At 40.0% G+C, this 26,445-nt stretch overlaps 1 protein-coding gene across 3 annotated transcripts in view; it reads left to right on the plus strand.

Moving 5' to 3' along the window:
- The first annotated feature begins 9,504 nt into the window (after positions 1–9,504).
- The window catches only part of LOC148036706 (uncharacterized), a 41,425-nt gene continuing 24,484 nt past the window's right edge, over positions 9,505–26,445 (plus strand). The window contains exons 1-8 of one of the 3 annotated variants that reach the window (XM_087678762.1): positions 9,505–10,218; positions 10,321–10,503; positions 10,711–10,822; positions 10,927–10,969; positions 15,047–15,099; positions 15,254–15,306; positions 15,418–15,570; positions 15,667–17,464. In XM_087678762.1, coding sequence (XP_087534888.1) covers positions 10,160–10,218; positions 10,321–10,503; positions 10,711–10,822; positions 10,927–10,969; positions 15,047–15,099; positions 15,254–15,306; positions 15,418–15,570; positions 15,667–17,464 — 2,454 coding nt within the window. In that variant the 5' untranslated portion in view covers positions 9,505–10,159. Of the gene's footprint in view, positions 10,219–10,320; positions 10,504–10,649; positions 10,823–10,926; positions 10,970–15,046; positions 15,100–15,253; positions 15,307–15,417; positions 15,571–15,666; positions 17,465–26,445 lie in introns of those variants that run through there. The other 2 variants (XM_087678760.1, XM_087678761.1) reach the window with 2 other exon arrangements.

Genomic DNA, 26,445 nt, shown 5'->3' on the forward strand with positions numbered 1-26,445 from the left:
TTGGACACAAAAGCTTATTCTCATATTATAGATACATGCATGGGGGATGTGCTCACTAGTGCATGGTGAAAGGTTGTACCCATTCTTGTCTTGTGCAAGTTTTTGGAGTCTTTGTCTTTCATGCTATTTGTTTTTTTCTTATTTTATTTTCAATTATTAGCTATTCTATGGTGAAGGCAAGCAATAGGCTAAGATCTTGTATGCATCCATGGTAGGCAGCTATACCATTATAGCCACTAGACCTAACATAGTATTTGTAGTGGGACTTATGGCTCCTTATATGGTGACACCTAGTTGGTGATATTGGGATGCTATGAAGAATATCAAGATACCTTAAGGGCACTACACATATGTGTATTTGTTATGGTGGCTACTAGGATATTAGAGTTGTGGGCTACATAGACTCTAATTATGTAGAACATGCAAATAGTAGAAAGTCCATCCCCTAGCTATGTCTTCACCTTTGCTAGGGGTGCTATTTCTTGGATGTCCAGGGTGTAAAAATGCATGGCCCTATCTACTACCAAATCTAAGTATATTTCAGTCTCACTAAGGCTCACAAGAAGACCCTATGGTTAGGCCATTTGGTGGTAGACCTTGATATGACTATGACTCCTATATTGCATTCAAACTCTATGAGTGCCATTCAATCGACACCTAATCCAATCTTTCATGTGAAGACCAAGCACGTTGAGGTATGATATCACATTATCAAAGAGGTGATTGAGGACAAGTAGATAAAGCTTGTAAAAGAGATCTTAACTAATGTGAATCATGTAAAACTACTCATTAAAGGTCTCCTTGTGGAACATTATGCCTTTCTTAGAAAGATGATGGGCATAGGATGAGATAATGTCTTTCCTTGTCTAGTTGTAATTATGTACATTTTGTACTTTTCTTTTCCTTTTTAAGCGGGAGGTTATTGGGGGTCAAAGGCCACTTGTTCCTAGCTACCTACATTTACTTATATTTACCACTAGCACACTTGTACACTACAAGTGGAATCCACCCATCATTGTCACTTTATTCTTTATTCTTACTATGACAATAGAATAAGGGAAGGCAGGTCACACATTGTGACTGTTGGAGTTCTCATACATTGGTGTCTCTCTTCTCACTTGAACCTCCATAGCTCTTGCATCTCTTCTTACTTCCACTTTTCAAAAGTTGTGCAAAGGTACCAAGAAAGGCACCGTCCTAACATCACAACTATCTTTGACTTCAAAGTAAGTGGGGATCAAATGTCTAAAAGGCCGCTTCCTTTGAGCACAATGCAATTGCTTATTAGGACAAGAGACAACATAGCACAAAAGTGGCTCAACCAACAAGTTCCATATGTATATCCATATATTTTCAAGAAATATATGAAGTAAGAGGAATGCAAAACATTAGCTCATGCATTGTAGTTCATTCGATTTCTATTTCATTCAAAAAAGTATATTAACACTCCAATGGTGCTAGATTCATGTGATCTCCATTCCAAAGAATTATATCAATCTTCCAATGGTGCTAGATTCAAGTGATCACCATTCCATAAAAGTATTTCAACATTCCAATGGTGCTAGATTCATGTGATCACCATTCCAAAAAAATCCCAAACTCTTTAAATGACAACGCCTACAGTAACAACAATGGTGACAAGTGCTCCACCAATTGCGCAAGTCTATGGGTTTTAGTAAAGACTAGTAACAAGCATTTACCTTCAACACTAACAAAACCCATACCTTAATAAAAGACAATGTCTAAAACAACAAAACCAATTGATATAGAAGTCATTGAATTGGACACCTACTTATCAATTGTCTAAGAAAGAAGAATGAATGTTAAGGAAGAAAGGTGCCTTTGGATGGGGAAAAATGTTGTGAAAAAGGATCCCACAAAAAATTGAGATTCTAAGGAGATATAAGGGTTCTATGTATTTATTTGTCATTTCAATACAAGACAAGGGGATGGTAGATGAAGTTGATAGGGACGGTTTTACGAGTGTATCTAAAAGCCCATTTCCAAGCATGTGTAAATATGCATTTCACTTGCATTTTCTAAAACGGTAATAAATGCACTTGAAACAAAAATAAACACTTACACCCACCATTAGATCATTTTAGCACTCAATATATTTTCAAGAGAAACAAGGCAAAAAGAAGAGCAATGAAAGAGTGACTCATAGATGAGACACAAAATGAGACTCAAGAGTTTACATAAGAGAGCTATCATGGAGAAAGTTCATTTTATTCTTCATACTCTCTTCTTCTATGTGTCATCTCATCTAGTTCCTATTCATCATCGTCGTCGTCTTCTTATTGTTTTGTTCTTCAACGTTCTTCAACTCTTGAAGAGAAGAAGTAATAAGGAACTCAAAGGAAGCCATATCCAAGCTTGTGTAGAAAGGTAGTTTTCTTCCCTTCTTCTTTGTTTTGAAAATATGTAAATTTGTTTTTTAACATATCGATCTTATGGTGCATTTATATTAAGTTTTAGGTTTATCCTTAACTACTATTAGTATTCTATGGAGAGCACTTTGCACAAACTATTGTTACAATAGCCTACATCTAATAGCTCATGTAACAACATGACTTAACTGAACTCATTTTTTGTACAAATAAACATGTTGATAAATGCATTTATGCACTATGTAGAGCTATGTGATGCTATGTTCCCTGTCTAAAACTTTGCAATTTTTTATTATGTATTTGGTTATTGTACATTGGTAATATGTCTTCAATTTTTGATATTTTTTAAAGCTTTTAATTCTTCACCTTTAAGTAACCAATATTTCTAGTTTGATCTTATTTAATACAAAAAGATATGGCTATAGTATGCTAAAGAATTGCTACATTTTTGTGTATAGACAAGAAGGGATAATGGAGAGGGAACGAGACCAAAGAAGATAATAAATTAACAATAAGATATATTTCTTTCATCCCTTCTTTTGTCTTTTGAAAATGAGTAATTTCTTTAGTTTATATATTATTACTTTTCTTACTCTATGTTTAAGGTTTAGTTTTAGTATATTCTAAGTATTGCAATGTGTGTAGGGTTTGTTATCTATAGAGGATGAGTGCTACTTGCATCAACACTACATCTATAGGTGTGTTTTCTAATGCAACCGAAGTGCAATTAGCCATAGTGTTGAATGCACATATAAATGTGGTATAGACTATAGTAGGCTGTATGCTCTATGTAAAGATTTGTGGCATTTATGTGCAAAGTTTGTATTTTAAGCGAACTTTTTGTTGGATTTGTAAGGAAAGCCAATCGTCCCTTTAGCCGAATGGTTAGAGCCCCTCTTCCCTTTAGGCACCATATTCTTTGCTTTAAAGAAGGTTTGTTAATTTATTTACAAACCTAGTTTTCTATTATATTGTCAAATTAATGTACTCTAATTTTCATGGATTTGTAGAACCTTACGAAGTATGGAGATGGCTTACTACAAAACATTGTATTGATATAATATACATCATAATTTTTCATTTGTGTTTTATGTTGATGTGAAATATAATGCATTATGACTACCAAGTGTAAAAATATAAAGCCTTTAATAAAGAAATCTAGATAGGAATTCCTAATGAACCAAATGTCCTTATACTTTCCCTAAACAAGCCCCATCTCTTCTTTGATGCTTCATTTTAGATTTCCTCTATCTCCAAGTAGAACTTTTGCAATTGATCCTATCATGCAACCCCTCTTTCTTCGATAGATTTATGGATTTATTCCACCATAGCTACACCTTAGGACATTCCTAGAATAAATTTATTAGGTACTTGATGGCTTCTTACATTGAGAGCACATAGGAAATGCCTAAACTCAAAGATTCTATCCTTCATAGGAAGCCTATCCATCATAATTCTCCAAAGGAGGAGATTAAGACAAAATGTTGATTTTTGTTTGTGCTTTGCTTCCAAAATGAAATACCCTTTTGAAAGGGGAAAAGTTCACTACAATTATTAAATGTTCCCCTGGGTGTGCCAATTCTTCACTATATTAGGCATGTGTGGTTTTGTATTTCATGCACCCGTAGTTTATGGAAGAGTCCTGTACAAACCTTTATTTGTATATTCATCTCAATGATAAGGAAAAAAAAAAGACAATTTAATGATCGACTAACTAAGACTAGTCTCAAAAGCATTGTTTCAATGTCTCCATAAATATCATATTTGTTTTGCTCACAACAAGGTAATACAAAAATATTAATGGTGCACGTCGACCTAGTTAAAGCAAGAATACCCATGTAACTATGCTTGTGGTAAAGATGGGGCAACAAATGTTGCCATGAGCTATACAAATTCAATAGATTTATTTACCCTAACAGTGTTCTTATGAGGTATTTATCTAGGAGATAGTTGAACTCTCAACTTCTCAAACATAATAGCAAAATGTGACAGGCATGTAATAACATTACAACTACCACTTTCGACTATTTGTAATAAAAATTCTCTATGTTATGAAAATGTCCACACTCTTAAACAAGTCTTAAGAAAAAGACTACAACTTGCCTAATTAAAAGAGAATTATTAGTATACAAGTATATTTGCACGTGTGCATGCATGCATGTGCACGCACTCACACACACATAGAATCTCATTTCAATAATCGAAAAAACATCTCTCATTGAACACCTCCACTTAATAATCACACCACATTGCCTAGAAAATATATTAGCATGCTATAAGAGAGAGGTCTTGGGGAGAGAGAGAGAGAGAGAGAGAGAGAGAGAGAGAGAGAGAGAGAGAGAGAGAGAGAGAGAGAGAGAGAGAGAGAGAGAGAGAGAGAGAGAGCATCATTATCCAATAAGATATAACAATATGCCTATATTGTGTAGTGCACATTTTAAAAAAGTAAGCTCCAAAAATAACACAAGAAAAACACAATTTAGTTATTAAGGCCTTTTCAAGGCAATCTCATCCAGGAAACTACTAGATATAATGACTAGGTATCAAACTTCAAGTCATTTATGTCAATGGAAGGTGATTTACTTTCAATGAGGTGATTTATAGAATGTGCAAACACGGCTATACGATTGAGAAGCCCATCGCACTAGTTGGGGGCTATTAATATCACAACAATAAAGAATATGTTAGGAAGTTATTTGGACATTATATATTGTAAATACACATTGTAAATAACACGCTTTTATGTAGTGCATTACACATTGTAAACATACACTTTAACATTACATTCTTGCAATATCTATTCATATCCTTTATTCACTATATCTTAAATCCTTGAAAATGCCAAAATATAAAATTCTCCCCATAAATATATCATTTTCACAAGTGTACATAATTGGCCCTCTACTCATATAGTGATTATTCCATGGATGTTCAACAAAATTCAAATGAATGAGAGGCATTAACAACCCCTTCCAACCACTTCGAGTATATTGTATTAGTTAAGGCGATGTAGGCCATTGTAGGGTGTTAATATAACCTTTTCAAGGAAAGGCCCTCTTGACCACCCTGTGAGGGTAATGACAAATGAGTGTTTAACAATTCTTTAGCTAAATATTCTTAGGTTAGAAGGAGCTCTATGTCATTAGTGTTTGCTGATATTGAGCATAATGCATAATTTCAAGGAAGCTCTAATACTATCGTTGTTTGCAAATGTGAGATGCAATGCATTCGGCATAAAAAGGAAATAACTTGAGCATGTTCTTTCCACATCCTTATGAATATGGATATTGGGATTCATGGCCTAATTGGCTAAAGCAAACTTGTTCTATTTGGCATTAGCTTACTATATGTGAAGGATGTTCCAATGCTCATTTCATTTTTGTGAAAATTAATTTCAAGGAGTTGCATTGGTAGATTACATGAATCCAAGGTTGGATGTGCAACGTGGATATTTAATTGTGTGCATGCTCAATTTAAGCCATTGATCTTTATTAGCATTACTCATCGAGGCAAGCTTAAGTAATGGTTTGCCTTGCTTGTTCAAGCTATATAAATTTACCACAAGTTGATTCAAGATAGCTAGATGTGTAGCACAATTTTTACATTTCACTCTATCCTTATGAAATGATACTTAAGGTTGCATGGCATCTCTCTCTCTCTCTCTCTCTCTCTCTCCCCCCACACACACACACACACACACACACACAATTGTAAATACATATGTTGGCAATCCTCAAATGTAGGAGGGCATTGTATGTGTACTTGTTAAAACCACAAAAGCTCCTCTTTATATCTTTTGCTGAAGCTAATTTAAGCCTTTTTATGTATAATGGAACTTGGGCTCGTGCAAGAACAAGTTCAAATGTAACATATAGCTTCCATACCACTATTCTAAGCAACATTGCGATGTTATCGTCAAAACACTTTCATACTTAGGCATCGTGATTAACACTAATATTTTATCATTACCAGGTCACTTTGACACAATTGTTCCTTGCTACCTCAAGTGGATGTGTGCTGCCTACAATTGGCTATCTCATGTAGTGGTACTAACATATAGAACACATCAAGTATAGCCCATAATATTTTTCTTTTGAGAATGGAAATTGTCAATGGGTGTCTTAGAGGTAGTTTGGATGACTACACAAATACCATTTCAAATTTACGAACCAGAAACTACATTTCAATCCAATGAAGCCATAAAAAATCTTGGGGATTGACACCTCTCTTTGTTGCATTGAGCCTTCAAGTTGCAACATATTATATGCATGCAAACACACTAAAGTCACATGCAACCTCCTATCACCTCAAACGGTTTGAATCGTAAAGATAAGATGCTTGGGTAACCCTAACATTTATTCCAAAAGCTTAGGAGCTAATGTTGATCTTGAAAATTGGTATTTTGCTCATCTCTTGGAACAATACACCTTTTTATGGTTGAGATTATTCATGCATTGAATACGTGTTCACCACAACCAATGTTTGTTCCTTCTTGCAATGAAGTCATTTACTTGTCCTGCCAAAATATACAAGTCCCAAGTCTCCACACTTTTGCACTTGAAGTTTGTATATAAGCGTTAAGCTTTGCACTTGTACTTTTCCATCTCATTGTTGAGACCTTGTATGTAAGAGTTATTGTCCTCGAACATAGAGTGGAGGCTACCAAGCTTCATCCCACTTCATTATTGTAATGATTTGTTGCATCGTGCCATAGTGGATTTCATTCTATATATCTAGTGTGTTCTTTGCATTTGTGCCCACCCATACTATAGATGACAACAACTTCCTACATTCTATTTTCATCAATGACTAAAGTGGGCCACATATCTTAGGGTATGGTTTCCTCTTGATCTCTTAGAGAGAGAGAGAGAGAGAGAGAGAGAGAGAGAGAGAGAGAGAGAGAGAGAGAGAGAGAGAGAGAGAGAGAGAGAGAGAGAGAGAGAGAGAGAGAGAGAGAGAGAGAGAGCTGTTAGGGGGTGTGCATTGGGATTCTCCCATTTGGCTTCTTTCTTCTTTCCCTATGGGCAACTCCCTATCTAGTTGATGTAAATAATAGTCACCGTGACATTTTGGCATAAGTTCCTCTCACAAAGTCTTTAGTTATAGACATGGTGATCATGTTTCACAATATACTTCTAGTTGTTATTGTGGGCCTCTATTGTAGAGAGGGCTTTTGATTGAAATCCTTGGTTGGTGTGTTGTCTCCATGTTCATGTATGTTGGTGTTTGTTCATCTACACATATGTAATGTGGCTAACTTATTGACACCATATGGGATGCAATGACTTGATTGGCTCCTTCTCATCTTTTATACATTCATGGTATATCACTTCATCACCATCAGATTCAAGATGCAACTCATGGAGTTTGTAGAATGAAATGCATGTTTCTATAATATCCATGGTACATCTTGTTTCTTACTTTACTCATCTATGATCACGTATCAGCTAAGAGAGGGTGCCAGAGAATTAGATTTGGCTTCTCATATTTGTCCTCAAACTTTCTACCTTCTCCTAGTGCATTGAGTTACTTAAGTGTTGCATATGTATAGTAGCCCTGGGCTCCACATGTCAACACTTGTACTTTGCCATTTCATTGCAAAGACCTTGAGTGTGAGAGCTATTGTCTATGTGTGTTGTTGGAGGGCTACCATTGTTGCTCGCTCTCGACAATGATGATCACATGTTATGTTGCACATTAGTGAACTATTGTTGTCTATTGCTAGTTGATCTTGTTCTTTCACTTTCACTTATGTGATTTTGATGTTTCCACATGCTTTTTTCTTTTTGGTTTTTAAGAATTCTCATTCGTCAATTGAAGTTGCACATAAGTTAATAATTGGCTTTCAAAGAAACCTTCAAGGATTACTTATGATGTGATTAGGTGTGTGGCTTAAGTTTGTTTAGCCTTGACGAAGTTAACTTAATCACATTATCATGATGATGCTCCAAGAAAATTCTAACAAGCATAAGATCTAGACAAGGATCACAGGGTGCAAAGATGGTGAATATAAGCAAAACATTTCCTCTACCATCCAAGTGTGTTTGAGTTTTTCCAATGCCCATGTTGAGAGCACATGCTTATCTTTGCATACATTTCTAACCACGGATATTTCAATTAATCATTAAGAAAGTGGATGGTTCCAGAAGGGATTCAAAATCTCCAAGCGCATAACTCTCCATGCATGAATTGAATTGCTTCTTTTCCTAATTATGCATGTGGCATGTGAAGATTTCCAATTAGCCATCTTTAAGGCGATGTCCTAGAGGTGAAAGCTTGAACTCACAGTTGTGATGTTCAAGCGGTGTTGTATGTATCCATTGATAAAAACTTATGCTCCCAAGTGGGAAGTTCGTGGGCTTGCCCACACAAAAAGTGTACTAGTTGCCCTTCTTGGAAAGATCATTGAGTAGGAAGAACCTTATACGACGGGTACATATGTGTACAAATCACATATAAACAATATAAATACACGAAGATATATAATATGGACCTATCTTGGTCATGTTTGAATGCTTGTGTATTGATGGAGAGGAAATTTCTTTTAAAAGGTGTTATATCTACATTTACCTATGTACATGTGCTTATACATGCGAGTCCATATGAACGGCCTTAATGCGCCTACATAAATACAAATTTTGTTGTTCCTGTATATATTTTAGTTATCGGTATTACTAACTACATTTTTATAACCAAGCGCAGGGACACGTGAGCACATGAGACGGCTCGATGCGAAACTTTAATGGAAAAGCGCTGGAGGTCTGATGGAGGTGGGCCCGGGCCCGCACATTCCTATGGGAACTATTTGAATGACAGTCTTTGATAGCAGCTATACTAATAATACTAATACAAATACTAATAATAATAATAGTAATAATAAGCGGGGAAAAAAGCAAGTGGGTAGGCCCAAACGGGGATGGGCGGACTCCGCCGGCCGGAGGAGGAGCGGCGACGAGGGCTGAGCCACCGCCCAATTTTGGTGCCACCCCACGCTCCGCGCATTTACCCCGCAACACATGCACCTCCTCAAGAGCGCGCTCTCCCTCCCTCCCCCCCCCTCTCTCTCTCTCTCTCTCTCTCTCTCTCTCTCTCACCCCACACACACAAAGTTCAAACTCTCTCTCTCTGTGAGATTCTCTCGCGTTCTCTGAAGTTTTCTCTCTCTCTCTCTCTCTCTCTCTCTCTCTCTCTCTCTCTCTCTATCCAAATGTAGGTAGCTACCAGACGACGCCGGAAGCTAGTTGTCTCTCTCTCTCTCACACACACACACACACACACACACACACGCACGCACCAATAGGAGCTTCTCGGGGGCTCCCCGCCCCGCCCCGCATCCATTGCACCATTGCCAACCCTCCCTAAAGCATTAAACATGCGAATATGGCAGCTATGAGAGCGATTCAAACGTTCGATGTCGATGATGCGGCAGGTGGCACGATAGAGGACTCCTGGCATGCTCCCTGGTCAGCTAGCTAGGCTATATGAACAGCACAGAAAAAACTGGCCCCTTATCATATCACGCATGCAGGAAAATGATGTGGCAGTAGCTCTATCAAAGTTCGAATGGGATCATTCCTTCGTCATCCATGCATTTTTTACATGACGCCCTTGTCTCTGCAGAAAACTGAAGTAATTTAAAAGATGTGGCTCGAATCCCCTTTCCTTTACAGGATCACTAATCTGCTGCGGGTTTGTTCTATTGTGGATGGTCTCTGAAGTATTTTCCATTATTGGAGCTCAATAGCTGAGACAAAGGAAGCTTTAGCAAGATGGAACCACATGCCATCCTTGATTTTGTCATCTTCCAGCTAACCCCTACTCGCACAAGGTAAGCACTGGAGGTCATTCTTGAGGTCTTAACGTTTATGGGTATAATAATGATTACATGTATATCAAAAGCGCACACATTATGAGGATGTAATTGTAGCAGGTGCGAGCTGTATGTGGTTGCTGGGAATGAGACCGAAAAATTGGCTTCTGGCCTGTTTAAGCCATTCTTGTCCCATCTGCAATCAGTGGAAGAACAACTGGCAAAGGGTGCTTATTCAATCTGCCTGCAGCCTCCTTGTAATGGTTCTGACATTTCTTGGTTCACCAAGGGAACAGTTGAAAGGTGAGCTTGCCATGTATTGGTGATATCCTGTGCACTTAATTACACCCTGTAAGTGAGGTTATTTATAAATTGCACGAGAATCATAAGCACTGAGGATGCTTATGTGCATGCCAGCAAAGATGTGATTGCATCAGTTTCTGCCACAGACATTTTTGCAGGTCTGTTACATTCTACTCCGGCCTCTGATCCTGGTGCACATGGTAACAGGTTTGTGAGCTTTGTTAGCAATCCTGAGGTGCTAGAACGAGTTAACTCTACTGAGGTGGAGCTGCGGCAGCTGGAGGAAACAGTTAGAATGCAGACCCGCAATTTGTCAGAAGTGCGTATGAGTCAAGTTTGTCTTGTCGTAACAAATGAATCTTGGTCCCAATTTCTTCCTGCAAGTTGGTAGTATATGTAAGGGTATATGATGTCCTTTTTCAGGTCAATGATGCTCCCACTATCTTTTCATCTTGTGCCCCTCCAGGTATGTCTCAAGTCAATTCCTTGTCTAGTCAGGTTTTTGTCTTCCAATCACTCTCCACTACCAGTCATGCTCACATTTTCAACTGATTATCTTCTAGTTGAGGTTACACATTTCGTTGACTGGAATTTATGTAGCTTATGTGGCTAAATGTTTGTTGTAGATAAGCAGAGCATGCACAAATAATGTTTGAAGATTCTTTTCCCCCTTTTCAAGCATAATGTGGTCAAATGCATAGAGTGGAAGAGAATGTTCTTCATAATGAGTTTGTTGTTTTAGTGTATGGACGGAATTTTTGCTACTTATCAAGGATTGCCCCAATGTGATAGCAACTTCCATTTCAAGCCCAATTTTGACTTGTAAGGGGACTTAGTTCTCACCACAAGCCCCCAGCCCCCAGCCCCCACCCCCTCCATGTGTTGTGGGGAGCGATGTGTACACAGAGAACTTAAGATCTGCAAACAGATTCAAGCTCAAGGTGAGAGAGTGATAGAGAAGTCATTCTTGTGGAGGGAACTTAGATGCCTCTTAATGTTATTACTGATCCTTAAGAGCTCTTGAGCACTCCGCTGCACAACAACAGGTCTTTCTGCCAACGAAAGCATTTGAAATCATGAAATTGCTAATAATTCCCAAGAGTATTAACGACTTTCATTTCTACAAGGGTAAAGATACAGACAAGAGGGTAATCTCACAAGCCATTGAGGGGAGTGCATACAGAGAGCAAAATAACATTCTCTACATGAACATGGACCAATAAACTGACTTGACTCGGTTTGACTGGTTCTGACTTGGTCTTGCTTGCCTATTGCTTCATGCTACTCTGCTCAATATTTGTGATGAGTATTGCTTGTCTCCTTAGGGCTGCTGTAATCTTGCTATATCTTCTTACATTGGCTATTGCATTTTCTCTCTATTTTCTTGTGTCTTGGTGATGGACACCCCCACTGAAGCTGAGGCTGTCCTTAGGTGTGCTGCTTTTAAATCCACAAATTTGGAACAAGCTTATTAAGCTCTTGTAGCAAGGCTCAAAGTCTTGAAGAAGGCCTAGATGATAGATCCCATCACCACGACCTTCACTTGAGCAGCACTCCTAATATCTGGTAACCACCTTTGTGATAAACCAATAGTTCTTGCTGAAGTATATTGTGACTAGATGTTTGCACCTGTGGGCCAATGAACTTCCACCTTACAAACCTGCAGCATGTGGGGTCCCATGCAAACTGCACTGGCTGTTCACCATGTGTGTGGTTTTAGCAGATTAGGCATCTCATGTGTGAGCTTGAACGGGGCCTGTTTTTGGTTGACTGAGTGTTTATTGTTGGTTACTTGTATTTGTACCTAGACTCCTCCTCTCCAGTTATTCATCACTCGCAGACTTCCCAAGGAAGTCTGGTTGGAGAGAGGGAGCCGGTGCTTGTGCCTACACAACAGGTGACTCATTGTTGTATTCAACTGTCTCATGACTTGGTATATGGATTCTATTTCCCGAGCATTTTTTTGAGTTCTTCCTTGCAGTGTTCTTCTTTTCTTTTGCAGTCTTTCTTCTTTCTCGCTGTGCAGTCTGTTACAGTAGATTCTGATGCTTCTATTGCTGCACCCACTTCTGACAATCTGCCCTCACACTTTCCTGTTGCTGATCCACCTCTTCCTAACTGCTGCTGCCCAAGCAACCTGATTTTGGACCACTATGTTGTGTTCTAGCCATACTCTCTCTGTGTTTCCCTTCTTTCTGTTATCTTCTCATCCTATCTTGTTCAAATGGCATCCCTCCTACTGTTCCACTGATGATAAACTTCATGGCCTTGATTACCTAACTTATAGTGCTATTATGAAAGTATGGTTTGTGTAGAAGTGGCTATGAGGAAGTTGTGCTTACATGGGGTATAGATAATACTTGTGTGTATTCCACTCTTCTCTAATGCATTTCTATAGAGGTGATCGGTGTGGGAGATGTTCTAGATGTTGTATGATGCTCCTTTGACCATGCATGCAGTGACCCTCTACGGGCAACTCCAGTAGATGAAGTTCGAGTTGAAGGATACTATCCAATCTTTCTTACTTTGTGTTACATAGGTATAGGGCACATGCAATTTGCGTTTCTAGAGGCTCATCTACTGGAGACTGTGCTCTATAAGTTGCCTCCTGAGTTTGATGGAGTAGCGAATGCTCTACAGGCCCAGACATCTTCATAGAGCTAGTTAGTTTTACTCATATGTCTCCTATGCTACTTGAGCATGAGGCATCCTTGAGGTTATTGGGGAGGTTTCCATCTTGGCTTTGTGGCCATGATGAGGCATTTGCAACTTCAAAGAGAAGTGATAGGAAGAAGTTGAATCCTTGAAGGCCTAGCATTATCATTGTGGAAAGAAGGGACATCTATGCTAGGATTGCAAGGGGTTAGTAGCTTCATGGAAGAAGAAGGGAAAGAAGAAGACACAAGATATGGATGACTCCAACCAGTCATCCTCATCCTCCTCTAACTCCAACTCGGATCCTCTGTCCAAGGTGAAGGTCAAGGCATTGAAGGGATTATAATTTTCAGTGATGGGGAAGGACATGGCTGCCCCTCCCTCTGTTTTTTTATAGTATCGGTGATGCGGTTGCCCCTCGTGATTCTCTAGTGCTAAAGGGGGAGTATGAGAGGGTAGAGGAAGTGCTACCTTCCTCTGTTGGTTTCTAGTATTGGTGATACGGCTGCCTCTCCCTCTGTTGCTTTCTAGTATTGGTGATGTGGTTGCCCCTTGTGACTCTCTAGTGCGAGAGGGGGAGTGTGAGAAGGTAGAGGAAGTGCTATCTTCATCTCCATGCTAGTCTAGAATGCAAATGCTTAGTCATCAAGGTAGGGTCAAAAAACCATGTCTTTAGCCTAGTGAGGATGATAAATCTTGCAATGTCAATCCTTAATTGAGATATAAGACCTAGCATGCAAGCACCAAAATAGAGACAAAGACTTGATACCAATGCTTAATATCGAGAAGCTTTTGGTGCTCAGTAAAGCCAACCAAATCTAAGAGAGGGTGTGGCATGTGCAATGGAAGAGGTGAAAGAAGTGGCCTAAAGAAAATGAGTATGAAGGGTGACTAGCCCAAAATTGGACTAGGTTATTTTAGCCTAGGAGGCCTAAAAGATGATTATCCTAAAGATCTAGCTACATACGCTTAGAAAAAGACTGGCCTAACTTAGCTTTGAGGCTTTAAACCTTAGTAGCCTAGTGATCCCAAGAACCTAGCCTAAAAGGTGGAAGAGAGTTGAACCAGGCAAACAAGCCATAAGGTAGTGACCAATGGGGAGGTCCAAAATCTATGACACTAGTGGTGAGCTAGCTATTAATGAACTTGGATACTAGGTAGGGTGTATAATGGAGATTCCCAACTCACACAATGGGTCCATTGAGGAATGGGTCTCTCCAAACCCAATCTCCTAGGTCCCATTGAATGGCCCATTTTGATAAGATTTGTGTCTCCATCCCTCCATTATGCAAGTAGCTACATCTGGGTCAATGTACCATCTCTCACTATGAGCCATTACTTAGATCCTTTGTTGTGAGCAACCTGCAGATTCTATGAAGAAAATAGGTGCTGCCTGTGAAAAAACTTAAATCAGGCTGCAAAGGAGAGTCTGGAAGGGACTCGGAAGAGGGACTTCTCTGGTCAAGGGTGGCTGGCACAGAAAGATATCGCAGAGGGAAAAATGCAAATGGAGATAGAAAACTTCAAGGAGAGTAGGATGAAGATGGTGTCACCTGGTGCTACCACCAAATACTGAAAAGAGGCAGGAGAGGCCTTTGAGCTCTAGTAGACCAGGGGAGGTTCATCAAGAGTGACCAATGTTAGAGCTACAGCGATATGCATAGCCAAGAAAGCTTTTGGCCTCCAGTAGATGTATAATGTGCTTTGTTTCTTTCTTGGTTTATTTTTGCTCCCTTTTTTTGAAGTTACTGTGCTCTACAACTAATCTCAAAGCTAGTTTCTTGATTGTTTTTGTGTTTTCTTAGAGGTAGAATTTGATCCATTACACCGTGGCTTTTTTTTTTTTGTTGCTGAATTTGCACTAAATTGGTACCCTGAAGTTCTACAGGAGGGCAAGATATGCCATCTGTAAGGGTGGAGAAAGACGTGCATCTAATCCAGGTATTGACAAAATGTCTATATGACCATTCTACAGCTGATTAGGATTTCTAATAAAGGTCTAAATGTTACACTTCTGGGGAATTTTTGTGTAAAGTAGTTTATTTATACTCTGCTTGATCAACTAACACTTCTGGCATGTCTCATCTGTTTACAGATGAAACAAGATCCTCTTAATGAAATTGAAACTTTGGTCAAGGAAAATTCCAGGTCTTTTTTGGTGCTTAGCAATGATCTGTTTTGTTCAGGGCTAAGATTTTAACTCTTTGTACTGCATTGCCACATCTAACAGTACTTTTTCTGAGACTTGCGTGTTTGCAGAAAGCGACTGCTTAATGCTGTAGATGCCCGCCGTATGTTTTTACAGAAAGAGCAGGGCATGTGCTTTGTCCGTGCTGCAGCAGCTGGATTTGATTCTAGACGATTGATGGAGCTGATAATGTTCTCAAATTGTTTCAAGGCTAGACGCCTACGGTATGCAGGGTGTTTTAAGCTTCGAGGAGTTTTTGAATGAATCACATAGCTTATCGTACTCTAATGGTACTCAAAGTCAACCTGCTTGAATTGTAGGGAAGCCTGTACCAAGTTCATGGATTTGTACATGAAAAGGCAAGAATCTGGTCTCTCAATGCAGGACATGGATTCACTTGCATCCTTTTTCTCAAGGCAGCCTTTCACAAATGTGAAAAGCTGTAAGGAAGAACTACAAACGTCAGATGCTGCCTGTGATCCCACAGAAAGGGGAAAACATCATGAAAGCATCTTGAATGATAAGGCAAATATAGATGCCTCTGAGGACTTATTTGTGATTAATGGTAGGAGATGGCAAGCACTACATGATCTTGAGGATTTCCATGGAGGCATAGTCCAGAACACAAGAACAGATCAGTGTATTTTGGGAATGATAGGCCAAAGCATTGAAGAGCAAAAATTTGATCAGGATCTGGAAAATCATGGTGGTAAAGAAATTTTGCCAGTGCAGTGTACTTCTGTGGAGGCAAATACTGTTGCAAAATCAGAACCATTTCGAAGGTGGAGAAAGGCATCACCTTTGAGAAATGGTCAAATTAGCCCTGGGTGTGCAGGGCAATTGAGTGAGTTAGTTGAAAACTCAATTGATGAACCTCCGGTTTTCCCTGGTTCTTCCAGCAAAGACGAGAAGAGACGTGTAGAGCCAGCACGTCTTCGAGTTAGAGATGTGATTGGGATGTTTGAACAGAAGTGCCATCAAGTACACAGCAGTGAGGTGGGACTTAGTGCCAGCCAAGACAGGGTTAAAACTCTCACTCATCCAAAACCCAGGAAGAAGGTTCTTGAAAAGTGGAGCGTTATACGAGATGAATCAAATCAGAAAACAAATGAGGAAGATGCAGAATTAGACTTGAAAAATGAGGCTGAGTTTACCAAGGAAGTGATAATTCTTGGAGATGAACAAAAGGATGATCTCAGAAAATCAACAAATAGAAGACAATATGATGGAGCAGAGAGTGTCGGTCCATGCCCACAGATGGGATCGCATCATCTGGATAATATTATGGTATCAAATGATATGAATGAATGTCCTCAAGAACCAGCCAATTTAACGAAGTTGTATGTTGACCATGGAGTGGAAGAGAGAGTGCTTGAAATGTCAAATGAGTTGAGATTGCCATATTTGTCAGACTTGCATGGTGCAAAGCCAGGAAGGCAGCTTGCATTTACAGAGTATTTTTGCAGCTATTCTGAGCACAAAACAAGGCAAGATTCAGATCGGCAGTTGCTGTCTCAAGACTGGCCAACTGAGCATGCTGGTGGTAATGACATTCTTTGTGGCAAGCTGTCTGAGTGTGAGGTAAGGTCCTCAACTGAAAGTTCAGTTGTTGCCTCTCAACCTTTACCTGCTACCAACTGTAGCGTTAGTGAGAGAGTTCCCCCAAATTTAGAAGAAAAAGCAGAGTATAAAGAGAAGCTTGCTGTGATTACAAAGGATAAACAGAAACGGGCTGATCATCATAACTCTCCTTCCCTCGAGACGATTTCCACCAAATTTGAGAGTTCTGACATCGAAGCGCATGCTTGTACTGCTTTTTCAGAAGTTTCCACTTCTAATGACTGTCTAACTGCACCTAAACAAGCTGAAGAACGTGTGAAAAGGTTTCTGGACCAATACCATGAGAAAAGAGAGGCAAAGAGAAAAGATGTTTCACGATCAAAGATACCAGGGAAGCTTTTGAAAAGTAAGGATGACAAAGAGGTTCTGGAGAAAAAGAAAGGAGAGTTGGGCAAGAGTCACAAAGTTGAAAGGTCAAATCTTCTGGCTGAAGCACATTTGCGAGCTGAGAAATTGCGGGCATATAAGGCAGATTTACAGAGAAGCAGGAAAGAAAAGGTAACCACTTGTGCTTACCAGTTCTTAAACACCTTCTCTTTTGTAACACGGTAGTCAAAACTTTCAGCTGTATTGGATATCTCAACTTTCTTGATTTATATCAGAGAAGTTTTTGCTTTTGGTCAGATTATATGCACATTCTCTACTGTGGGGTGGAGACTATGTCATATGCTTGAAAGCATCTGATAGAGACTTTTACTGCAGACCTATACTATATAATTGATACCATTGTTTTACCGCTATCTTTCTTATACTGAGATTACTTAGATTTTGGACTGTAGAGATTACATAGCATACTTTTGACACGGATCCCATTACCCTTTCTGTACCGGGCTTGCCCTAAGAATTTACTAACTTTCTAGAACAGTGAACATACATGGCATACGTTTTTTATACCTATGACCACAGAATCTTTAGATAGGTGGTCAATAAGGATCCTTTTCCTCAACTGTAAGTTGGAGTAGGCGATCTTCGTTTGTTAAGATATGACTCAACCAGTGGCTGTTTTCTGCTACTTTTTGGGAAACAATGAAAAACCACAAGGGATTTAATAGAGCAACCTTGGAGGAACGGAGTTGATTGTGTGTCCATATGGCTTGACAATTGTAAGTGGAAAATAGACTTATTTTTTTCTCTATCTTCCTTGGATAAGCATCATGTCGATGGCAGTTCCATTTTTTCATATATCATGGCTACAAAGCTATTGGGCTAGTTTGTGTATCGCAAATGTTAAACTTCAACTCGCTTCATGGGGTGCTTCTTCCTACAATCTTTTGTTGCTGTTTTTGGTGGATCGGTTGCTCTCCTCGAAGCCTATTTTGTTGTAGTAACCACATTTTTTAGTTTTTCCATAAGAAAAGTGGCAAGTTTTGTAATTCTTGGTCCCAAAGTTGACGACCTAGTGGTTAACACCTAGGTTAATAATCGTGAGGTTGTGCACTCAAGTCTTGCTGGGTGAATGATTTAGTTGGACATGTATGTTCACATGGTGTGTTAGTACAAGTTTGGGATCTTTGCACATTAAAACGCTTGGTTGGTTCTCCTCCTTGGTAGGCTCAGTGAGGTGGAGGATTCCAATGCAATCAAACTCTGCTATTCATTCAGCTTCACACTTGTGAGCTATCCTATCTGCATATAGGAAAAATGCCAGCATGGGTCTTGATTGCTCTCTCTGCGAGTATGGAGGGAATGTGTACCCCCCTTTCCCCCCTTGTTGCTGTTTGGGTGTGTGATTCTTATCTCAGGAAAAATAATTTCGTAAATCTTGCAATAGACAGCCTTTTTTTTGTGAAAGGTAATTGTGTTAGCTTAGATGTACAAAAACAAGTACAAATAGTATATATCTTGACAAGGAGACCCAAGAAACCATTACAAACAGTTTATATGACTAGTAAGGAGACTGAAGGAACTACTATGTGCTAAGGACGCAACTCATGTCTAGGGAGAACATTTGCTATTTGAATGATGTCAATTTGCCAATGAAGAAGGCCTCTCATACAGGCAACATATCTATGTATGCCAAAAGCAGGATAAAAAATGAAGGGGAACTGTGTAGTCCATATGTGCTAATAACCCTAGTAGCGTAGAAAGTGGAAAACAACTATTGTATGCGGTTGCACAAAGTTTGGTAATTTGGTGCTCACAAAGATCTAGTCCTTAGGAAGCATGGAGAGCCCAACCACTCGACACCATGTAGCAAACAACAAAGGCCAAATTTTTCTCACCATAGACAAGAAAGAAATAGAGGATGAGAGGTTTCTGCACTTGTACGAAAGAAGCAACAACCATTTGAAATATGGCATTTTGAGAGTGTCGAAGCAAGGGGGAGACCTCCAACCTGCATTCTCTATGTAAGGACTTTGTATTTAAATGGAGTTCTATGTAAGAACTTTGTATTTAAATGGAGTTTTATTAAGCCAACCCACCATCTCGATAGATTTCCACCAAACCTGACCCTTATGGAGACCCCAAGCATGATTGCCCTTCAGAGCTAGCCAATCCTTGTCTCTTATAAGCAAGTGATATATTAGATTGATTGATGTAGTAGACAATCTTTCTCCTTTTGCATGTCTATGTTTTTAGGAGAAAAATCTTGTCAATTGTACATTGAGTTTTTTGTGCTTGATCACTTGATTCCTCAAAAAGAGTTGTTCTGTTTAAGAAATGCCGCAGGTTTTGTAATTTTTGTTGTACACAATCTTTATCTCCTTTATGTATCAAATACTTTGAGAAGAAGGTATAGCCAATCCCAAGAATAATTTTATGGTTTTTGATTGCCTGATTCCTCAAAAGAATTGTTTCAGTGTGTGGGTAATTGTGTAATAAAGGGGGCTCTTGATTATGGCATGAGCTGTGTCAGTTCCTGTATTATTGACTACTGCCTGCTAGGATGCTGGATTAGTGCTTTCTCAGAGAGTTATCTGTAGTGTGTCCCTAGATGACTTGAGAGGTGTCATATTCAATGGGCTGCTTATATTTACTTGAAGCTTAATCAGCATTTTGTTGAGGTAACCCAAACTGTGTCCAACATGTCAAGATGTAAGATAATTGAGCCCTGAACTCCCATGTCTCGAGGACCGGGGTAGAGAGTATGAGTAGAAGATGTGTGTTGTACTCTGATGGATCTTGAAATGCAGCAGGCAGCCTCCGTGAGTGTTTGGTAGCAGCAAATGTGGTAGTAGGATGTTGGATCAGTAAATAGACAGGCAACCAGGTGTTGGAAATCAGGAAATAGAGGCAGCACTGATGATGTAGCAGCTGTAGGATGCAAAAGACTGCAAAACGTAGATTTTAATGATGCGGCAGGCAGGGCGAATGCAGAATCAGTGAAACACAGCAGTAGGGCTGACATGGCAGTAGGGCAGCAGGCTGACAGGCTGTACAACAGCTCTTGGAGGTGAGAAAACAGTAAATGCAGGCTGTTCCATCCTGGACAGCAGTCGCCAGCTGGTAGAAGGCTCCAATACAAGAGTAGAAGGCTTGATGAGAGGCACTAGATGGTAGACAACAACGGGTAGTAGCTCCGGCTGAGATATGCTCCATGTACGGGGTGTGGACAGCAGTGAGAAGGCACTTGCAAGCTGCAAAAACGAGATTAGGTTGAGTGGTAGGTAGCTTGTCTATTTATAGATGGACAGGTTATCTTATGGGACATAGACACTTTCTAAGAATTCTTTTGCTTTTAATGAACGTTTTGGTAATTTTATTAATTAAGCTTGTTTTGGGGCTGTTTAATGTGGCTAATCAGCTCGTAATACTTTCTTAGCTCTCAAACACCCCCTCCTAGGCCCAAAACTAGAACTAGAAGGGGGTTGTTCTTTTACCCCAAGGTGTCCCACCCCAAAGTAGTTAGGGCACCAGGAAAAGGGTGTACGTCAATTGCCGAGTGACCTACCAAGACTACAGAGGTGATGGTAATCTTACCAAGGGAGCTTGAGTGATTGCCTTAGGGAGGCCAAGGCTTCAGACAAAGAATGCTTGTCTATTGCCTAGTGGCCTACCAAGACTTGCAAAGGCGGATGGAACCACAATGTACTTTTTTTTTTTTTTGAAAGGGCATTTAACCTTTGATTTGATTTAGCACTACCATTGGAGGGAGAGTTAATGGCTAAAACTTGCAAGACAAGGGATGAGATTGAATGGTTGAAAGCCCGTCTATTTGTAGATGAGTGGATCCTCCCAAATTAGGATTTGGCTTGTGGGAATAGAAACTCTCTAGGACTTTGCATTGCCATTTAATGAGACTTTTGGTAATTTACATGTTTTGGGATTGTTTTAAAGAGCTACTTAGTTTGTAATGCATTTTTAGCTCAACACCCCCTCTCACATCCAAAATTGGAACCAAGAAGATATCTTCTTGGAAGAAAAGCACAAGTCCATTTTTACCCCAAGCTATCCTATCCCAAAGAAGCTAGGGTATTGGACCAAGGGTGCATGTTGGTTGCCTAGTGGCTTACCAAGACTATAGAGGTGATGGTTATCTTACTAAGGGAGCCCCATTGATCACCCAGGGAGGCCAAGGCATTAGACAAAGGGTGCTTGTTGGTTGCTTGCTGGCCTACTAGGACTTGCCTAGTGGTGTGCCAAGAAATTAAAGGCACAATCACCAAGGTAGTATAGTTTCCTTGCCATAAGAAAGTAAACTAGAAGTGTAGAATATGATGGTTAATTGATAAAAACACATCAACTAAGAGGAAAGAGACGGATGCCAAGATAAGGAAAAAAGGTGCCCGATCTGTGGAGAGAAGATATTATCTTTGTTTCCATGTCGATGGAGGTAGTACTTATCAAGGCAAGAATCGAAAAAGCTTAAGCCCAGATAGAACTGGTAACATACATGCAATGTTAATCCTAACCTAAATACAACCTAGCATGAAAGAATAAAAAAAACTTGCATATCAAATGTGTCATATTGAGATGCTTTGGATGTTGTGTTAAATGGAAAAGAGAGCTAAGTGAGTGTTAGCTGTAGCGGAAGTGTATGAAAGAAGGAAGTATACAGTAGAAGACTTAAATTAGACATGTCCTTCGGAGTTGATAATGATAAACCCTAAGTTGGTTGACTGGTGGTAGTGTGAGTTTGTCCTCGCTATGCCCTTGAGTTTGGTTGCCACTACCCTACCTTCCTTATGGTGGATTACTCAACTAAGGGGCGGCACGGGTCTGAGTCTTTTGTTTTGGGTAGGTGTTTCTTGCCTTTGATTGACACTCATCATCAAAATGGTAAGTGTCTTGACAATGTTGGTAATATCGGTTTTTTGTTTGGTATATTTTGCCATTCCGATTTTAGGGATAATTGGGAGTTACCTTGTGTCTCACTTCTTTGGTTTTGATTTTGATTTTGATCTTGGTTTTGTCTTTGGTTTAAGTTTGAGTTTTCTTGCCTTGTATTGATGCTCCTTTTGAGAAGAAACAATAAGAGTCTTCTCTATGGCAAAAGCACTATGAAATTGGTAGTCTAAGAGCTGAGCATAATGAAATAGTTGACACTCAAATTCATAGAATGTAGGCATGGTGGCCTATGAGATCAGTTGCTGCACAAAATGAAAGTATTTTCTAGGTAGCTCGTTAAGAAACAATGTGACATGGTCATTTGGGGACTTAGGAGCCTCTATGGTGGAGAATTTGTTAGTCAACTTGACCTTAAGGTCATCCTAGTTAGTGATTTTGAATTTTTGAAGCTCATGGTCGAATGGGTCCTATCCCAAGCTGCATAGCGGTTAATCAAGTGTTTTTACTATTCTAATGCTAAGTTAAAGCATTGTAGTTGTGAGTGGAATTTAGGTAGAAGACCTTGCATCAACTTGACTATAGCAGAGGCATTTCTAGCCTTCCATGAGTAGACAACCTTTGGTGGAAAAAGACATGGGTCTTGTTGGGGTTTTAGCTCTCGGACAAGGGCTCACAAGTTTTGAGAGTCAAGGACATTGCATAGGTTCTTGTTAATGTGTGGGAAAAAAACACTCCAATAGGATGGAATAGATTAAGAGATCAAATGGAAATCCATTTTCCTTGATAGCTCAGCTGTAGAGCGGCCACAGCCAAATTTTAATTTGTGGAAATCATTTGATGGCTTCCCTACTCAGACATAAGCCTTGTTATAGGTATGGATGGTATTTTTTCGTTTTTGGTAGTCTTGACTACATTTTTAATTCTCATTTGCATTTTAGTAGGTTGGTTTAGTATTGAGAGTTTCGATCAACAAACGTTATTTCGATCGCCGATGGACAAATCCTTAGTTGGTAGAGCGCGCCCCTGATAATTGTCGATCCTGTTCATCTTTTCCTCGGATCTCGCTTTAAAACTTCCATTTTCCTTGGAATCTCGACCTGTTGCAAATTGGGGGAAACCCTATCTATTTCTTTCTTTTTTTTTCTATGTCTCATCAATTAGACCAAGTAGTATAGTTGGACGCATTAAAACAATTCTTGTAATGAATGCATGCTTGGTTAATGAGAATAAAGAACTATGAGCTATCGAGCTATAAGGAGGATAGTAAGGGTAGGGAGGGGGATAGGGTGGGTAGGTAAAAAAAGTCAAATAGAGATCTACAAGTACTTGTGGAGCAAGTGAAACTAGCCTTTCTTCTTGGAATGGGTGGTGATAACCTGATTTAAGAGTTAATTACAGCAATAAATAAATGCACATAAAATGAAACACACACTTTACCATAACATTCTTGGACAGTAGACTCCTTGTTGCCCCCAAAACTGGCGCCCCTTGCGGTATTTCTTTAGCTTTCATTCAATTGGAAGGAGTACAACTTGAGATTCTTCAATCTCCTCTTGCTAACCAATTGCTCTTGCTGTCATAAATGACTAACAAGCCTTTTGGGTCATTTGCCCCTTGATTCACCTAGGACTTTTTCTTCAATTTGACCCTTGGCTGGCCAAATGCTGCCCCAAATCAATTCGTGATGGGCTGGCTCTTGAAATCCCTTGATAATCTTCAATTATCAGCTGTTGATTTCAGTCCCTTGAGCCTTCAATCTCTGGCACGGATCCCAAGGTGGCTGCTAAACCCTACTTTTTGCTGTAAATTAGGGTTTACTACAGAAATTACAGATCAGCCCACCAAAAATGGCTGAGATTTGCTGAGAATGGCTGAGCATAGGTTGAAGAAGATGAGAGAATGCTGTAAAGAGAGAATTTTGAGAGAATGCTGCCCTGTTGTGCCAGCCCCAAACGGATGTACCAACAACAATAGGAGTATCAGAGACTGTGATCTTCAAGAGAAAATGTATCAATAGCAATTGCCAGCTTCCCAAGGTCAAGAATATGCAATCTCCATCACCAAAATGGTCTCCAATGGCTAGGAAATGGCCCCAAAACCTAGCAACAACAGTTCAACATCTCTTCCCAACAACTCCAAAATGAAAAAACGAGATTTCCCTCTCCCTTCAGCCCTATTTAGCCTTTCCCCCACTTGCATGGGAAAGTTTTGCCAAGTGGCAGCTTTCTTAATCCATTTTCAGCAATTTTCAGCCATTTAATTAATTTTTAGAATTAATTCAGCCCTTAATCCATGCCCAGAAAATTGACCTTGCCCATCCAAAAATTAATTGGCTAGGCCATTTGCAACCCAAAGTGGTCCCATGCATTAATTGACCCTTGGACAAGCATTAATTAATGCCTAGTCCCTAGTGTCATCACTGACACTTAATGGCCAATTAATGGTCCTAGGGGCAAACTGACACCAAAATTCACCTAGAATCTAACAAGTGTAACTTGTTACAACTTTTTCCTTTGACACCCATCTTTTTCACAGGGTCCTTTGGCCTTCAACTGTGAAAAAGTAGCTTGCACCTCACATGTGCATCTTTTAATTGCACATTTGATCAATCCTTTAATCAAATGTCAATTAAACATAAGCAAAGCATCAAATTTTCACGTCCTCGTGACAGCAGGAATGGGAACTTTGAAACTTTGCATAACTCTTGGTTTGAGGTACAATAGCATAACTAAATGGCCCTCTAAGGAATTTCTTTAGAGGCAAACCGAGGTATCCATTGGTCGATATGTTGAGATATGCAAGCTCAGTCTACCTACTACAATAGCAGAACTAAATGGCCCTCTAAGGAATTTCTTTAGAGGCAAACTGAGATATCCACTGGTCGATATGTTGAGATATGCAAGCAGTCTACCTACTACTTGCCGACTCTATCCAACAGTAGATTAGTTGGATAACATGTGTGTGTAATAAAGTTGGTCAGACTTAGCTGGTATAGTTAGACTAAGTCTCTTTACACTACTTGACTTAGGTTGTAGTAAATTATACTTTGTGTTACTCAATTAGAGTAAGCGTGATGAATAATGAAGAAGAAGAACATTGAGAGCTGTCTGCTCTCTGTTGCCCCCCTCTCTCTCTCTCTCTCATCTTTCTAACATGGTATTAGAGCCATGAACCCCCATGACTCTGCGAAGCCTGAGAAGCCTGGGAGCTTGGCATCGGCATTGCGGGAGGTGGAGTCTGAAGTCAGGAGCTGGAATGAAGAGATCTGAAATGGTCTACACGAGAAAAGAGAGCTGTCCTAAAATGCCCTGCAGTAATGGCAGCCGTAGCTTTGTTCATTGGTATGTATCTTGTGCCTGAGGTGCCTACAGCTTGTTGAGACTTTTCAAGAGGGTTCTTTGCCACTTGAATGAGCTCTGTTGCATGAGCATTCAGTGGAAGAACAGCAACGAATCCAAAAACATGGGCAGATCTATGCTTGCTCTAGAATGGGTAAATGGATAGGTTGAAGGGTTGATATGATGAAGGTTATGTAGTTCAGTAAGGAGCTAGTCAAAGCAAGCATTATTGGCAGCACTAATCACAGTAGGAATAGCCCCCATTTGAACCTGGAAACCATTGTAAACAGGTGAAACTATGCTTGTACCTGCCTGAAATTGTGGGAAGTATTCAGCCCTGAAATGCTTGTGTTGGGCACATACAAGTGTTAGCGATCAGGTCATAGTCTGATCAGGGGCAGCAGGCTGGTGCAGTCGGACTGCACAGTCGGACTGCCACGTGGCAGTCCGACCTGCAGCAGCCAGTTGGCTGCATTTAATGCAGCCGACTGGGCATTTCTGGCGCCCTATTTCCTGGCTGTCTCTGGCTATTTATACCCGACATTCTCAGCAGTCTGGTACACTTCTCTGCTCGCAGATTACAGACCGGTGACATGCGCAGATTCCGTCTCTGTTCGCAGATTTCAGAGAGCAGACAGTGCAGACTGCAGCGGACTTCGAGGTGGACAGCAGGTTGCATCGTCGAGGTGGAGACACGCAGTCCAGCCCACTGCGCCCGTGTATATATTTGCATATCTTTGTATTCAGCATTCTTTATATAGCAGATCTTCATCGTCCACTGTCTCTTTCTCTCTCTTCTCTCTCTGCGTTCTCTCTCTCTCAGTCCTACGCTTCCGCACTGCTGCACTCTGACATGGTATCAGAGCAGTGTTTGAGGGCTGACTGAGCGCAGAATCAACTTGAAGAGGAGTT

Source organism: Lygodium microphyllum, chromosome 5 (genome assembly GCF_053477565.2).
Source record: "Lygodium microphyllum isolate KBCC chromosome 5, Lygodium_microphyllum_v1.1.10, whole genome shotgun sequence".
Taxonomy (NCBI): Eukaryota; Viridiplantae; Streptophyta; class Polypodiopsida; order Schizaeales; family Lygodiaceae; genus Lygodium; species Lygodium microphyllum.